Source organism: Lichenostomus cassidix, chromosome 6 (genome assembly GCF_008360975.1).
Source record: "Lichenostomus cassidix isolate B80296 chromosome 6, HeHo_3.0, whole genome shotgun sequence".
In the NCBI taxonomy this organism is placed as follows: Eukaryota; Metazoa; Chordata; class Aves; order Passeriformes; family Meliphagidae; genus Lichenostomus; species Lichenostomus cassidix.
This window is the reverse complement of record NC_139487.1, coordinates 656,896-673,539: the sequence shown is the minus strand read 5'-3', so window position 1 is coordinate 673,539 and position 16,644 is coordinate 656,896. Positions and strand designations below refer to the sequence as shown.

Here is a 16,644-nt window from a genome sequence, read left to right as displayed (position 1 = left end):
CTGGGGGCTCTGATCCACCTCTGCTTTTGGCTTGGGCTCCAGCCTCAGGGGAGAGCTGTGGGTTGGAGATTAGGAAAAATTCCTTCCTGGAAAGGGCTGTCCAGCCCTGGCACTGCCCAGGGCAGTGTTCAGTCCCCATTCCTGGAGGGATGTAAAAGCCTCGTGGATGTGGCACTTGGGGACATGGGGCACTGGTGGCCTTGGCAGTGCTGGGAATGGTTGGACTCAATGGTGTCACAGGGCTTTTCCAGCCTCAACAATTCCATGATTTGCAGCTCAGGAGCATCACACCCATGTGTGGCGAGTGCAGGTGACAGCAGCAGGGCCATGCCTGAGGTTTGTCTGATGTTTTTCAATGGAAACTTCCCAATTCCGTGTCAGGGCATGTGGAGGCCAAGAGCCTCATCAGCCCCTTCCAGTCATTATTGAAGAAAAAGGAATGAGGAAACTCTGAGTTCACCAGGAACCTTTTTATTTAAATATATAAAACATGGTATTTTGGCAAACATTCATTTTCTCATTAAATAAGGTAAAATCACTGAAGGGAAAGGCATTGCATCAGTAAAAACCAAGGAGAAGCCACCCTGGGGTTCATCCCCCAGGGCTGGGGTCAGGTGCAGATTTCTAAGGGACAGGTAAAGCCTGTGAAGCGACAGCCTGCAGTAGGTACAGCAGAGAACTTGTAGTAACTTCTAGGGGTTAAATGAATGTCCTGGCAAAAGCAGCTTTTATTAGGCACTAAATCCATATTCTACCTCTGAACTAGGACAAACTGATGGAGTTTTACCCATGTGCTCATCTCTTCCCACCGTCTCTCAACACTTTACACTTCACACCAAAGTGAACTAAGCAACAGCTCCTGGGAATTCCCGTATCAATCTGTAAGGCCACTCGTAGTTTGGGCCAATCCCTCGCTGTGGGACTGCAGGAGCAGTGACATTGCCACCTGCAGGAGCAGTGCCATTGCCACCCAGGGGCACAGGAGCAGGCAGGATGGACATGGCCCATCAAACGGGCTGCTAAAAGCTGGCGTTGATTGAAACACGGAGTTGCTCTAATTCTCAGGTACTTCACTACAAAGCACTAAGGGACATTACAGCATCTGCCACGTGCTCTAGGGATTGATCCAGAAGGCTCTATGTGACACGGGAGCTGCAGCGTCTCCCTCCCCATTTTGGACTAAACTAGAACAGGACACGACAGGACACAACAGCACGGCGCCACGACCAGCTCCCCTCTGCACCTCCTGCGCCCAGCTGAGGCTGCTCCGCTCCACTTCCATCCTCCCAGGTGCCTCTAAAAGGTGCTGCTGGAAGCTGTGGTGGTCAGGCGCCTCCCGATGTAAATCCTGTGGGTCAGCAGCTCAGTCAGCCAGGGCTGGTTCAGTGCAAAGAACTGAGCAAGGAGCATTTCCTACAAGCTCACTGCCTCTGGAATCGCCAGCAGGAGCAGCACTGGCAGTGGAACCATGAGGAACAGAACTGCTCTGGAGCCAAATCCCAGTGACTCTGAGCCTGCTCTGGCACCACTGCCCAGCTCCAGGACCAGCACTTCCCCCCACACTGATGTTGGAAAGGAAACTTCCATCACTTTAATTGTCTTGGACAGTCACACATCCCCCATCCCTCCATTAAATAATTTAAAATAATATTAAATATTATTCAATCTATGTCAGTGTCATTTTAAAATCTGTTAAATACTAGCTTTTTCCTTTGCAGTTAGTTGTGAGATTAAGAGTCTCATCTCCAGTGGAGCCAAGTGTTGTGTAACTACAGTTCCAATGTACAGAATTCCTCATTTCCCTGCCCCTTAACTGTTCTGAGAAATTCCCAACTAGTGAGAAAACCAGAAAACCTCAACCATCTAGCAATACGATAGGCAGGAAGCACTTCCTGAATAACCACCTCTCCCCCTTCATGGAGAAAAGTTACTGCTCTCTTGGACAAAGAGGGAACTGGGAATCGGAATCAGGCCCCAAAGCAAGCAGGTAAAAAAATCTACTTTTTTTGTTCAGTTGAACCTTACCCTAGTCCAATGGCCAGCAGGTGAGAGAGCAGCAGGGAGGGGAGGAAAACCTTCAGGAATTCCGCAGAGAAGATCCCTCCTTTCTTCATGACGCTGGTGTTCCTCATGCTGAGCGTGGCTGTGCGCCGGGGGTGTTTGAAGAGGAACTCCCTGGATTTGGGGCAGAAATGTGAGCTGTGTTGGGCCTGGAGAAGGAGGAGCTGCACGGAGCTCACACAGCAGCTGGGGCAGAACTCACTTGGGTGGGATGTTCTCGGGCCGGCTGGACCAATCCCAGATCCAATCCGCGTTCTTCCGCAGCAGCCGCTCCACCTCCCTCCTCCTCTCCAGGAAATCTTCCTCAGACTGCAACCAAGAGCCACAGCTGGGAGCTGCCAGAGCTCCTGCTCTGCACCCAGCAGCATTTCCCAGCCAGCTCTGACACTCACCTCCCCACCCCTTCCATGGCCCTCCTGTGGAAGTGCTCAGCTCCCACATCAGGGTGGGAAGCAGGGAGATGCATCTTCAGAGCAGGATGTGAATGGCAAAGACCAAAACCTATATCCCACACCCACATCCCATATGTGCCTAAGACAGGACTGCCCTGGCAGTGAAATCCCAGAGCCCAGAAATGCTTAGGCACAGACCAGAAATATCCCCAGCTCCCAGCTCTGATGGACATTGGGCACTTGGACAGACATCCCAGCTCTGATGGACACTGGGCACTGGGATTTCCTGCCCTGTCCCAGCTCTGATGGACACTGGGCACTGGGATTTCCTGCCCTGTCCCAGCTCTGATGGACACTGGGCACTGGGATTTCCTGCCCTGTCCCAGCTCTGATGGACACTGGGCAGATGTCCCTGAAACTCCTTGTCCAGCTCCTAGCAGGGAATAATTCTGATCCCATGAATGTCCCAGGCTTTGGGCCCTGCTGGGCAGCCAGGTGACCCTGGCCAGGTGTGGCTGGTCACAGAACAAGGCCACCAGCCCAGGGCAGTTACAGCACAAATGCTGAGTAAGGCACAGCTCCTGGCTCAGCTCAGCTCCATTCCACACAGCCAAGGCCTTGGGATAAAAATAGATCTGCTCCCAGAATTCCAACAGCTCTCCATGCACAAACACACTGCATGGAAATAAAACTGGCCAGGCAGCTGAAATTCTGATGGCTTTCTAACTTGGAGTTATTTGTTCTCAAAGTCTGAACAATGATCTTTAAATAGCTGAAGGGTGTTTCTGAAAATATAAAAATAATCATTTTCAGTAATAATTAACTTGCAGTACCATATTTAGCTAACATAAAGCTGGGTCCTCAGAGCCTGGCAGGAGTTGTAAAGACAATGCAGAAAAATTCACTTCCTTGAAATACTTCCTTCCTCAAAATATTTTGTAAATATTTTTTTTTCATATTAAAAGCTAATTTATTACACTGAAGGCTTCAGATTCCAGCCTGTCATCCTGCAATAAGCCCTGTATTGATACAATATGGTCAATGTACCTCCTTTCCCCCCTCTTGTTTCAAATGTGTCTATTCACTTTCCTTGCAAGGTAAACAAACCTACAAAACAGAATCAGAAAGAACAGGGAGTTTTCCAAAGCAGAGTGTATTCAGGTTTGGTATTAACTGTTAAAACAACTGGAATCAAAGCTATGGCAGGGCTTGGAAATTGTGTATTTTTGGCCGCCATGTTTGCATGACTCTAGAAATTCTTGCTGCTTTCAAAATAACTTTTAAAATTCCTACTAAACCGGTGGAGGTGCATTTAAACATTGGTGGGGGATGGAGGAAATGAAACCAAGCTGGCAGCCAAAGGGGGTGGGAAATCCTGCTGAAAAATCTAAGCTCCAGATTGGAAAGACCAAACCAAAATATCCCCACATGTCAGGAACAAACCCAGCCAGCCTGGACGTGCCAGGGTTACTGTGAGCTATGGAAGTCTCTGCTTCAGCAGCTTCCTCTGTCATTCCCCAAGAGCCACAGAGAGCCAGAGCTCCCTTTTTTACCTGGAAGCTGTTCTTCTCCCCACTGCTGTGGCTCTCGACCTCCAGAGCTCTGTGGCTGTCCTGGGGGGTCTGCGAGCGAGGAGGGCTGGGCAGGGAAACACAGGGGAGGAGAGAATGAAATCCTCTGTGACACAATTCCTGCACAGCAGCCACCCCAGGAGCTCTGACCATGGCCCAAGGGCTCGGTGGGTCAGTGCACATGTGTGTACATACATGTGTTCATATGTAAACACACACACTTATGTAACACACACCCCTGGGTAAATGGGTGCTCATATGCAAATACACACACATGTGTAATTACCCATGCATGTAAATATACACACCTATGTGAATACAAACACGTGCATGTAAATATGCACATATGTAAATACACACATGCAGATAAATATATACACGTGTGTAAACACACGTATCATAAATATGCATGCATATGTAAACACACATATCATGTATATATACACATATGTAAACACACATATCATGTATATATACACATGTAAATAAACTCACATATGGATGTAAATATACACACATATGTAAATACACGTTTATATTTACATGCATAAGTGTGTAAATATAAGTGAATATATGTATAATAACAATAATAAATATATGTAACTATAGACACACATGTAAATACACACATGCATGTAAATATAAACATACATGTAAATACACAAGTGTATGTAAATACAGACATGCAGCATTCTGCCTTTGCCTCTGGGGCACCCCGATGTCCTTGGCCCCTGGTGACCTTGGCCGTGCCCCCTGTGTGGCAGCAGAGCTGCTCACCTGTCACAGTGGGAGCTCTCCCGGGAGCTGCTCCGGCCCGACTCGTGCTGGGCGTCCAGCAGGATCTTCTCCATGTCCCCGTTGTGGATGGACAGCGAGGCTGGCGCCTGCTCCTGGCTGCCCGCCGACACCGAGCTGCCGCTGCTGCTGCCGTTGCTGCTGAAGTGCAGTTCCACCCAGGACCCTGCTCGGCACAAGGGACAGCTGAGCCCCGGAGGCTGAGGGGTTGGTTACAGACATGGCCCTGGTGCTGCTGGCCGGAGGGACACTGCAGGGACACAGCCAGCCCTGCCTGCCAGCTTGTAAACAGCACGGAATGCAAAGTGCAGCGAGAAGGGAGAGTGCTGGGAAGGCTCACAGGGCTGGGAAGCAGCTCTTAGCACATTGTGTTTCCCTCTGCACGTACAGATCCTTCATTTTAGAATATATTCAATTTTTATTGCTCATTATAGGTGGCAGTCAAACAAAACAATCTCAAGGACTTTTGCTGCCAAAGTTGAGTTATTCATTTATTGAAATTATTTTGGGCTCCAGAGCCCAGGGACTGACTGTTCAGCCTTCTTCAGTACCATTTGTAGGTGTTGCTGTTAAGCAACAGCGGGTGTGTGGCAAGGGCTGTCATGGGTTTGCTCCTCGCAGTATATTTAACATGGTCACATGGGCTTTGTTTTCCTAAGGGAGGGAATAACAACTCCTCTGTCCCTCCTGGGCAGGGACAGCTCTCTGCAGGGCCTGGAGCTGTAAATCATGGAATGGTTTGGATTGGAAAGGGCCCTAAATCCCATCAGTGCCACCCCAGCCATGGCAGGGACACCTCCCACTGTCCCAGGCTGCTCCAAGCCCAGTGTCCAGCCTGGCCTTGGACACTGCCAGGGATCCAGGGGCACCACAGCTTCTCTGGGCACCCTGAGCCAGGGCCTCAAACCCTCCCAGGAACAATTCCTTCCCAATCTCCCATCCATCCCTGCCCTCTGGCAGTGGGAAGCCGTTCCCTGTGTCCTGTCACTCCAGTCCCCCCTAAATGAGCTCAGGGGACAGAAAACACATGAATTACACAAATGCCAGTGGAATTCCCCAGCCACAGCAGTGCACAGGGAGCAGAGCAGGCAGGACAGGGGAATTCCCTGAATTGTGGGTAAGGTCATCTAAGGAATAAGAAGGGAAAGGAGAGACATAGACAGTGGTGCTTGGGCTGCTCCTGCTCGCTGGGCACGGCTCAGGGAATAAAGGCACAGCTGGAACAGCTGGAATTGCTCAGTCTCCAAGGTCCCTTCCCAGCCATCCAGGGCTGAAGGAGCAGCACGACAGGAATGCAGGTGGGGAGAAACCCATGCAGGGATTTAGTGTGAAGTAGGAACGTCAAAGAGCAAAGATATCCCAGATACCCTGGCTGGGAGGAGACTGAGGGCGCCGAGATTAACTGGGAACAGCACAAAGCCACACTGCCTCGTGTGCATGGACAACACAAGTATCTCCCTTCCAAATACAGAGACCACCGTCGGGACAGCCAAAGCACCACAAACCCTGCTGGATAAAAACATCCCAGGCCACCCACTTTGGAAGAGACACACACTTTTTTTTTCAAAAACCCTTTTCCTTCACAGCTGGTTTGTTGTTGTTTGGGAATTTTCCCTCCACGTGACAGCGCCTGGTATGTGGCAGAGGGTGTGTTTAGAGCCAGAAAAACCCTTCCCTACCCTTTCCCCCAAAATTCATGGAAGCTCAAGCTGTTACCAAAGAACCATCACAACCACTGGAGCCCAAATTAAGAATTTCTCTGCTGCAGTCCCGCTGGGTACAGCGCTGGGAATGCAGGATAAGGCATGGGGAGGGTTGGGGGTACAGCAGCAGCAGGACAGCAGAGATGGTTTACAATTTTCCCTTTTCCTCCTCCTGGACACTGCTCAGAGCAAGGCTGTGCAGGAGCACGTGGGACGGGCTGGGATATCATCATTTAAAGATAAAAGAAGTGTTTTTATGAAGGTGGAAACACAAACAGACCAAAGGCCACGTAAGGCGGCGCAGCCGGACAGATGAGTCACGACAGAGGATCTGTCGCGATATCCCAGCCCAGGACACATGCGGAGCACAGAGCACCCTCGGGAAGTATCGCATCAGCACGGGAAGGCTTCATTCCCTTCAGATACATCCCTTGGAACTGCGAAGCAGAGCTGCCCGGAGCAGAGCGAGTCTCCTCCGATCCCGATCCCGATCCCGATCCCGATCCCGCTGTTCGTGCGGCACCGCATTCCCTCTCCAGGCCTGAGCCCTCACCGCCCGATCCTCCTCACAGCCACCCGCCTCTCCCCTCGGACACGGGGGATGCACCGCAGCGCAGCGCACACATCGCCTGTCGCGATCAACCGATGTCGCGACCTAGAAGCGACGCACGATGGTGCAGCTGGCAGTGCTGGCAGTGCCGGCAGCGCCGCGCCCCCATCCCGCTGCCCTCAAGGCGGCCCTTCCTCACCGCCCGTCCCGCTGCCCTCACGGCGGCCTTACCCTGCAGGTTCTCCTCCTGAGGGCTCTGTCGCGACATGGCTGTCGGGCTGCCGCGCACGCACTGACCGCGGCGCCGCCCGCCGCGCGCTCCACGCACCGCCGCAATGACGTCAGCGCCGCACCGCCCTCCTATTGGCCGGCGGGGCGGGGCGGGGCGGGGGCGGAGCTCCGTGAGGGCAGGGAGAGCCGCCATGATGGCGGGGTGGGAGGCGGCGGGAGCGGGGCAGGCCGGGCGGGGAGACGGGATAGCGGCCGTGCTTCTGCAGGGGAGACGGGACAGCGGCCGTGCTTCTGTAGGGGAAACGGGACAGCGGCCGTGCTTCTGTAGGGGAAACGGGACAGCGGCCGTGCTTCTGCAGGGGAAACGGGACAGCCGCCGTGCTTCCCACAGGAGCTCTCTCCTGGCCCCCGCCGGAGATGTCTCGCCCTCTGCGCGCTCTCTGCCCGCTCTCTGCCCGCTCTCTGCCCGCTCTCTGCCCTCAGGCCTCCCGCACGGCTCTCCGGTCACTCGGACACTGAGGGGAGTTCACCGGAGACACGTCGGGCTGCCAAATCCCAACCTGTGCCCGCTAAAGCAGCCCCGACAGCGGATGGTGCATGGCCTTAGTGTGATAGCAATCACGGAACGGTTGAGTTGGAAAGCGCCCACAAGTACCATCGAGTCCCACTCTTAGCCCTGCACAGAACAGCCCCGAGAAAATAAATAATAACAAATAAATGAATAAACCCCTCTCCTTTTGTTCTCTAATTGATGCGATGCCATCAGGGCTCTCGGCAGAGGGAACCACTTGGGTTGTGATTTGAAAGCAGATACTGATTTACTGCCTGGATTTTATATAGACAAATGCATTAAACTTGGTTTTATTTAGCCAAAGTTCTGCTTAATTAAAGCATGCAGGCTATTTTGTCTTGGCTGGGATTGTTTTCACGAAGTGAAATACATCAGTAAATTATCTGTGAGTTACTGCAATGTGAGGAATATTGCCTTGCAACCTTCCCAGAAGGAAAAGGTCAGGATGTTATGGATGTGGGCATTATACTCTGCATAGCTATGGGATGTTGGATAAAGAGGAGGAATGGTTTAGCCCATGAAGACATTTTCAGGGTCAGTTGTTTGGCTTTCAGTCCATCCTTTTCCACACCTCAGTCTTCTGCCTTCTGGGAGTTCAGTTTATCTCCAGACACTAAAACACACTAAATTTCTCCTTAACAGGAAGATGTTCTTCCCAAGGAGGGGACAGAGCCCTGGAACAGCTGCCCAGAGAGGGGCTGGAGTCTTCCTCTCCTGAGACATGCAAACCCTCCTGGGTGTGTTCCTGTGCCACTGCTCCAGGTGACCCTGCCTGGGCAGCGAGATGGACTGGGTGATCCCCAGAGCTCCCTTCCAACCCCAGCTATTCTGGGATTTTGTTACAGAGAGCTGCAAGTGGGACTTTATTCTTCCATTCCATAGACTCCCAAACTAGTTTGGGCTGAAAGGGACTTCAAGGATCATCTTGGTTGCTCCAAGCCCTGTCCAGCCTGGCCTTGGACACTTGCAGGGCAGCCACAGCTTCTCTGGGCACCCTATGCCAGAGCCTCAAACCCTGCCAGGGAAGGATTTGTCCCTGTGTGACCCCAGGGCGACTCTCTGGGCTCCCGGGGCAGAGGCCCTGGCAGCCTCACATCTGGGCACATCTGGGCACAGACATTCTGCTCCCGGCGGGCAGGAACAGTGAGGGATCACGGGCATAGAACCCCTCAGAGATCAGCCTCTCCAAGCAGGGAGTGCCTAAATGATCTTCCCTTGTGCCCAAGCACAGCAAATCTGCTGAGAAATTTGTGTTTTGTTTGAATCATTAAAACCCAATTCTGTTGCTCTAAGGAGCTTAGGGAAGCATTGTCCATGGCAGAGCAAAACGCCAATTTTATTTGGGTAGCTGTCAGAGCAGCAGATTCCGTGTGTGTGTGTTTATTCGCGCTGTGCTCCGTGGCTGCGGGAGCAGGAGGGCTCGGTGCTCATCCCGCAGTGCTCTGCTGCTCTCTGCTGCCCACCAGCCTCCCCTCCTCCGGGCACGGGATACAGGCAGCAGTTCCTCGGGAAAGTACAGCAGGTTCTCCTCCCAGGAATGTGTTCCTCTCCTGCAGTCGGTACTGATTTGGCAGGGTGAGGAGCAGGAGGCTCAGCGCTGTGGTCACATAAGGGCTGCCTGGCTCAGGAGGGATGAGGGGATCACAGAATCATGGAATCACAGAATCGCAGATGGGCTTGGGTTGGAAGACCTTAAAGCTCATCCCATTCCCTCCCCTGCCATGGCAGAGACACTTGCCACTGTCCCAGGCTGCTCCAAGCCCTGTCCAGCCTGACTTTGGACATTGCCAGGGATCCAGGGGCAGCCACAGCTGCTCTTTCATCCTTCAGTGGGTGAATGCTTTTATTTTCATGTAAAATTTGATGGCACAAGGTTTTGGTTTATTGACAGAAACACACTGTGCTGCGATCAGGAAAAATTGTAAATTGTGTTGGATGAAGTCTTTGAAGGGTTATTGATTTGTTGTACTGCGATCCTCTGCCCAGCTGGGGCTTGCTCTAATCTTATTTACTTGCTTGTCACAGACCAGTTGTGTATTGATTAATTCCTTTTAAACCAGAGAAAGTGACCCGTCTCCTTCACAGACTAACAAAGGTGGTGATTTGGGGATGAAGTGATGCTTGCTGCTCAGACAGCTTCACCTCAGTGCTTGGTTTTCAGCCTGGTGTGAGGGCTCAGCCCAGTTGGGAGGGACAGCTATTTCAGGCAGATGTTTGTAATCCCAAACCAGTGATAAACTCGCATTAGTTTAAAAATTGATGATATTCATTGAAGTTTCTTTGGTTTCTTATTAATAAAAATCAAAGTAATCCACCCAACTCCCTAGCAGGTACAATGTAAAACAGTGGGAATTTCCGGACTGATTTGGGAAAATGTGCCTACAACTGCCTGACAGGAGTGCAGCCTGGGGGTGTTTCAGGCTCTGCTCCCAGGGAACAGGGACAGGATGAGAGGAAAAGGCCTCAAATTGCACCAGAAGAGGCTCAGGGTGGACAGCAGCAGGAATTTCCCCATGGAAAGGGTGCTCAGGAGCTGCCCAGGGAGGTTTGCAGTCCCCATCCCTGCAGGTGTCCAGGGAATTCCTGGCTGTGGCACTCAGTGCTCTGGGCTGGGGACAAGGTGGGCATTGGGCACAGCTTGGCCTCCATGGGCTGGGAGGGCTTTTCCAACCCAAATGGTTCAGTGATTCTGTGACTTTTGCTCACCTGTGCAGACACAGACCTCAAACCCCACTGAAATCTGAGAACTCCATCCCACCAAGGGTCATTAACCTTCCTGGCTGCCTCTGGAAATTGAACTGTACATGTATTTCATGCTGGCATTTCTTGGAATAAAGTTCATCATTAACCACCCAGCTGCTCTCAGGTCCGTCCTGAGCTGCTTCTGCTTGCCCAGCTGTTGACGTGGGACAGTGGAAGGTGTTCTGCCCATGGCAGGGGGTGGAATGGGATGAGCTTTAAGGTCCCTTCCTGCCCAAACCCTTTATGATTCCATGATTTTGTTCCATCTGGAGAGTTAATAAAGAAACCTTGTCTCTGGTGTGGCTGCTGCCATGGCAGGGCTGTGCTGTGCCCTGGGCCATGTCTGTCACACTCCTCAGCAATCCCAGACACTTGGTGCCCCATTTCTGGGGTGTTTGCACAGGGTGTTCCCTGCCTGACCTGCTGCTCGGTGTCACAGGGAGCTCAGAACTGTGCTGGCACAGCTGAAAAGGACACAAAATGGGGTTTAAACCTAACCCAGGGTGCTGCTGGTGCTTTGCAGCCTTACAGAGGAAGAAACTCTGACCACTTCCAGTGGGAATCGGAAAAGCAGAGCGTGAAAATTCTTTCAGCACTTCTTTACTTACTAACCTCAAGTTTTTAAAGCCCATTCCCATTTTTGTGCAGCTCAGCCCATGGAAGCTGCCAGAGGAATGCTTCTCCTGGGCACTTGCCAGCTGAAAAACAAACCCCAATTCTTTGAGTGATGCAAACTGCTGCTGGGCTCTTGCAGTAGGTCGCTTACAACACTGCCTGCAACGTGACTTGCTTTGCTTACAAACTCCCACAAAGTGTTGCAATTCAGCTCTAAAAATAGAAAATCGTTTCGTTTATCCCAAAGCTGTTGTTGTCACAGCTCTCAGAGCCACAGCCAGTCCTGTTGTCTCCAAGTGCCATTACATGTCCCTTTGGCAAAGGATAATTGAACCACCGAGTAGAAGAGACAGGAGGAGCACTGGGGTGGTTATCCACAAAAACAGGAACAGGTTTCTAGGAATATGGTTAGCAGTCACATGTTACTTGTGCTGCACTGTTGGGAGTATTGGACAGTGGGAAAATAAAGATTTTTCAATGGAAAGTTCAAGATATTTAGCTATTGTTCAAGGGGGAAAAAAGGACCCAGACTCTCCTTTCTAAAACTGAGCCTGTGCTCCAGGGTAGGTTTCTGCTTCCCAGCCCTGCACTCAGATCACTTTGTCATTCCTGTCAGCAGTTCATGGACATACACTGGGAATGGTTCCCAGTCTTCTTCCCAGCCTTCACTGTTTCTTATGTCAGGAAGACACAAAAATCAACCAAATATGTCCCATATCCTCTTTGCTTCTAGAGAACTTGGCAGTGTGGGGCTGTTATAAGTCTCTTGTACTCAAAAGGGGTTATTTTATGTGTGTTTGTGATTTGTTTCTGATGGAAAGGGGAATTTGCAGTGGGTGAATATTGGCAATGGATATTTCCTCAGGTATGAGGAGCAGTGGGACAGAGCACACTGGGAGTTACAGACCTGCTTCATGTCCATGTGATTTAATCCTCAAATCATACCTTACAGGGCTTTGGAGCAACACCTGCTTTTCCCCAGCTTACCACTCACTTCCACATGACTTCAGAGCATTGCCATGGTACCCAGGAATGCCATTCCTATAAAAGATACCTGGCCCATGCCTGGCCCTGCACTTCCACAGGTGTGGATTTCCACAAAACGTGGACCTGCTGGAGTCAGTCTAGAGGAGCCCCTTTGCCCTGGAGCCAGGCTGGGAGAGCTGGGGATGTTCATCTGGAGCAGAGAAGCTTCAGGGAGAGCTCAGAGCTCCTGCCAGGGCCTAAAGGGGCTCCAGGAGAGCTGGAGAGGGACTGGGGACAAGGCATGGAGGGACAGGACACAGGGAATGGCTTTCCACTGAAAAAGTGAAATTTAGATGGGATACTGGGAAGGAATTGTTCCTGGGAGGGTTTGAGGCCCTGGCACAGGGTTCCCAGAGCAGCTGTGGTGCCCCTGGATCCCTGGCAGTGTCCAAGGCCAGGCTGGACACTGGGGCTTGGAGCAGCCTGGGACAGTGGGAGGTGTCCCTGCAGGGGGTGAAATGGGGTGAGTTTTGAGCTCCCTCCCAACCCAAACCAGCCTGTGATTCCATGATTCTGTAGCCTGATTCCATCCCCGTTACTAGGAGCAAGTGCAAAGGCTGGCAGCTGCTCTTAAATCCAAATACCCTTCAGTCCCCCCGAGCCCTTTGCAGTGATTCAGTGATGAGTTTCCCATCCTGCCGATTCCAGCTGCGCTGTCTGCAGAGCTCAGGCTCCCCAAAGCAGCTGGCAATGCCCGAGCGGCGATGCGCGGGCGCTGAGCGCTGGCCGAGCGCAGCTCCAGCAGCATCCTCGGCTCCGGCAAGCGAAGGGAAGGGAAGGGAAGGGAAGGGAGGGCTCTGGATCGAGGAGGGCTCTGGATCGAGGAGGGCTCAGGAGCCGAGCGGCGCTGCTGACGTGCTGCCGGAGCTGCAGTGACTCCGCAATGGCTGAGGCTGCTGCCGCTGGCACACGGAGCGCCCGGACACCGCAGCCCGCCGGGGAAACCTGCCCCTAGCTCCTCCGACCGCTGGGATCCGCGCCGGTGAGCTCATTTTACTCTGCGCTTGGAGGGTTTTGAGTCATTTTTATTTTATTTTCCGTCTCTGTCCTCTCGGTGCTTCCCTGGACCAATCGATGCATCCCTCCTCATCTGATCCCACTGTTTAGCGGACAGAGAGGGAAAACAGAATCATATGCAGCAGGGGTGGATTATTTTTTTTTAGCCTTTTGCGGTGTGAATTGTAAAAATCGCTGTAAATGTGTCTGCTGGAGCAGCCTACAGGTTTTATCTGAAGTGCACTGCAGGCAGGGACTGCTGCTCGCTCAGTGTGCAGCATGAGGGAGTGAGGTTTGTGCCTACCTGTGCTCCCTAATTAGTGCCCACCTGTGCTCCCTAATTAGTGCTTACCTGTGCTTATTAATCAGTGTCCACCTGTGTTACATATCTATAAACATGGACATAATATGTGATGATGATATATAGATAGATAGATAGATAGATAGATATTTAGGTAGATATACAGATAGATGGATGTGTTGCACATGACCCATCTGCTGCCTAAGGCTCTGCAGGCTCCATTTTCAAACGTGTTTGGCATTCTGTGTTGGAGGTTCTTTCCCCCCTTCTCCCTCGGTGTGGTGCTAACCATGGCTCTGAGCTGCACAGCTTTGCTCTCGGGTGCCAGAAGGAGATGGCTGTGCCTGGCACTGGGGCCCAGCTGCACCTTCCTGCTCGCCTTCTTCCTCGGGATTTCATGGAGTCCCTGTCGGGTGTGATGCAGCTGAAATGCCTGTGATTGCTGCTGAATCTCCTCTGCAGCTGCAAATGTTGCTGTTTGGGGTAACACACGCCCTGATGAATTGCTGTGACAAATAATCTGTCTGTGCTCACCGAGGAACTGATTCGGGCATTTCCTGTTTGCTGAACTCCGTGCTCTGCGTGGCTCAGAACTGCTTCCCATGACAATTCTGTCCTCATCGGGAAATCAGAATTCCCATCCCTGGCAGTGTCCAAGGCCAGGTTGGATGGGGTTTGGAGCACCTGGCATGGTGGCAGATGTCCCTGTCCATGGTAGGGGAGGGACAAGATGAGCTTTGAGGTTCCTCATAACCCAGACCAATCTGGGTTTTTGATTCTATTCTGTGCTGTTTAGCCTAAAAAAAGCAAGTTCTTTTATTTTTCTTTCCCAGCTGCTTGTTCCTTCAGTCATTTTAAATGCAATTTATCTCATCCAGATTCCTTTTCCTTTCAGTTCATATGATGTCTCTGCTGACTGTTAAAACTGCAGACAGAAATTAGAAAACACTGGAGTCAGGTTGACTTTTGCCTGTTATTTCTCACATTGTGATACATCTAGAGAAATGTGTGTCGTACAAAACAATAATTTCCTGGCAGGAGAGACTCCCAGCTGTCAGCCTGGGCTCTCAGCTCACATGCAGCATCCTTAACCTGCCACCCCTCTGCACTTGGGTTCCTCTCAAGGGCTTGCTGGGTGCTTAATATATGCTCAGAAGCTGAAAGTTTCACAGGAACTGCCTGAATACTTTCCTTTGCACTGGAATTTCTGTCTGGTTTGTGTTGGCTCTTAGCAGCTTTCTGACTCATAACCCCTTGTTCTTCACCTTCAAAAATCAGGATTTTAGTCACGGTGATTAAAAGGCCAATGGCACCAGCATGAAGCCACAAGAACACCCTGACCAGAGGAAGGTGCATTTGTCACCAGGGCCCTGATGGAGAAAATAACACCCTACTTGAATAAGGCTTTAAAGAATGTGCTGAAGGTTCATGGGTTGTCTTGACAAATCCCAGTCTGGGATATATTTGTGGAACTGTGTGCCTGTAAATCCTTCCCTTGTTACATGCTCAGTTGTCAACACCTCCCACTTGGTGAAGTTTCAGCAAGTTTCCAAGTGCAGTCAGTTTACATGAAGAGTAAAACTTTGCTTCATTTTTTTTCTCTAAAATGCATCTCTAAAATATTACTGTTTATTGCAGATGGCTTGAATTCAAAGTGGCACCAGCAAATGAATGTTAACAAGTGAAGGCCTTTAAATAATGATCTTTAACATTTTCCCTTAAAACATGTGTTCTCAACTTGTCACCTTCTGTGCTGCAGCTCTTCATGTATGATCAGGAACAGAGGCTCAGCTTAAATGGAAAGATAATTAAAAAAGCAAGTCCTAAAAGTTTAGGGATGTAGGATTCAAACCTATCCAACCACTCTAGGAGCGAGACTCTAACAGGACTGAACTTCAAGACATATAACAGCATTTGTACAAACATATTTCATGGTAACAGCAGCCAGGAATCCAAATGAAATCACTCAGAAATCCACTTCAGAAACCCAAATGAAATCCCTGCTGGGATCCTGTCTTTATTTGCCCACGGCAGGCCAGGAGGATGGACCTGCATGCAGAGGAGAAGGGAGTTTCCTTGTCCCCAGAGCATCGAGTGTTGGCTGCTATTAGTGGCAAAATGCTAATCCATTTCCACCACTCATGTAACCTGGAAAGGGAATTCTTGGTTTTCCTTTGCCAGTTACAGTCAAATGCGCTGTGCTCAAATAAACCCCAAAAGATCTGGGGATAGAATAGAGTTCTGTAGGAATGATTCTAATGGCAAATGACATCCTGGTAGATTTTTTAGCATCTCTTCAGCCCTGTGCAGACCTGCAGTTATTTCCAGGCACACGTGATGAGGGATTTGTTACTCACTGCTGATGTGAATCGAGCTGAGGGTTCAATGGGTTTCATCTGAGGAGCAGAGGCAGTGCCTGAGGACAGAGGTGGGAAAACCTTGAGAGAATGTCTGCAGGATAAATAGGTTTCCTCAAACACCCAAGCCAGCAGCAGGGCATGGAGTCTTGGCTCTCCTAAATGCAACAGAGATCCTGGGCTTTGAGCTCTGCACTGGTGCTGTGGTCACTCGACCTTGACCAAGGTCACTCTAATGGGGACACTCAAGCAGAGTCACTTTAAGCTGCAGAAGGTGTCTTTGCTATCCCCTTCCTTCGTGTTTCTGGCTCTGGTTTTCCCCTGTTGGTGGTTCCAGCTCAGCTCACCCAGCCTGGAGGCACCACTGCCCACTGAGGGGCTGCAGGTGGGGCTTTGAGTGAGGTCTGGAGCTCTGCAGCTTCTCCAGGCTGCCTGGGATGGGCTCATGGAATCACAGGATGGTTTGGGCTCAGAAGGACCTTCAGCTTTACCCCATTCCTGTACCCACCCAGGTTTCACCCAACGTGAGGCACTAAGGGTTGAGATACTGAGAGATTTGGCCAGGTTGTGTTCAGCTAAGTTTGCTACAACCTTCATCAGATCAGGGTAGCAGTTGCTGCTCACAGCACTGATTTGTTTGCTCTCAGGGCTGTTGTGTTGTTCCCAGTGTCACTGTCTTTGTTCCCTGTTGGGCTGGCTGTCCCCTCTGAGCGCTGGGCTGAGGGTTTGTAAC

The 16,644-nt window shown here is 51.0% G+C and overlaps 2 protein-coding genes across 16 annotated transcripts in view; one reads left to right on the top strand and one right to left on the bottom strand.

Annotated features, from left to right (window-relative positions):
- Window positions 1–455: 455 nt before the first annotated feature.
- On the bottom strand, window positions 456–7,417 carry BNIP3 (BCL2 interacting protein 3). The gene is made up of 6 exons (XM_085064572.1): window positions 7,304–7,417; window positions 4,802–4,985; window positions 4,007–4,091; window positions 2,264–2,370; window positions 2,026–2,175; window positions 456–1,348 (listed from the first exon to the last, which is right to left on the bottom strand). Exons 1-6 carry the CDS (start codon window positions 7,338–7,340, stop codon window positions 1,297–1,299), a joined length of 615 nt encoding a protein of 204 aa, XP_084920698.1. The 5' UTR covers window positions 7,341–7,417; the 3' UTR covers window positions 456–1,296.
- Window positions 7,418–13,038: 5,621 nt separating this feature from the next.
- The window catches only part of JAKMIP3 (Janus kinase and microtubule interacting protein 3), a 48,914-nt gene continuing 45,308 nt past the window's right edge, over window positions 13,039–16,644 (top strand). For 5 of the 15 annotated variants that reach the window (XM_085064560.1, XM_085064559.1, XM_085064558.1 and 2 more), the window contains exon 1: window positions 13,041–13,239. The gene's annotated coding sequence lies outside the window, so the exon portion shown is untranslated. Of the gene's footprint in view, window positions 13,240–16,644 lie in introns of all 15 variants that reach the window. The other 10 variants (XM_085064549.1, XM_085064554.1, XM_085064553.1 and 7 more) reach the window with 5 other exon arrangements.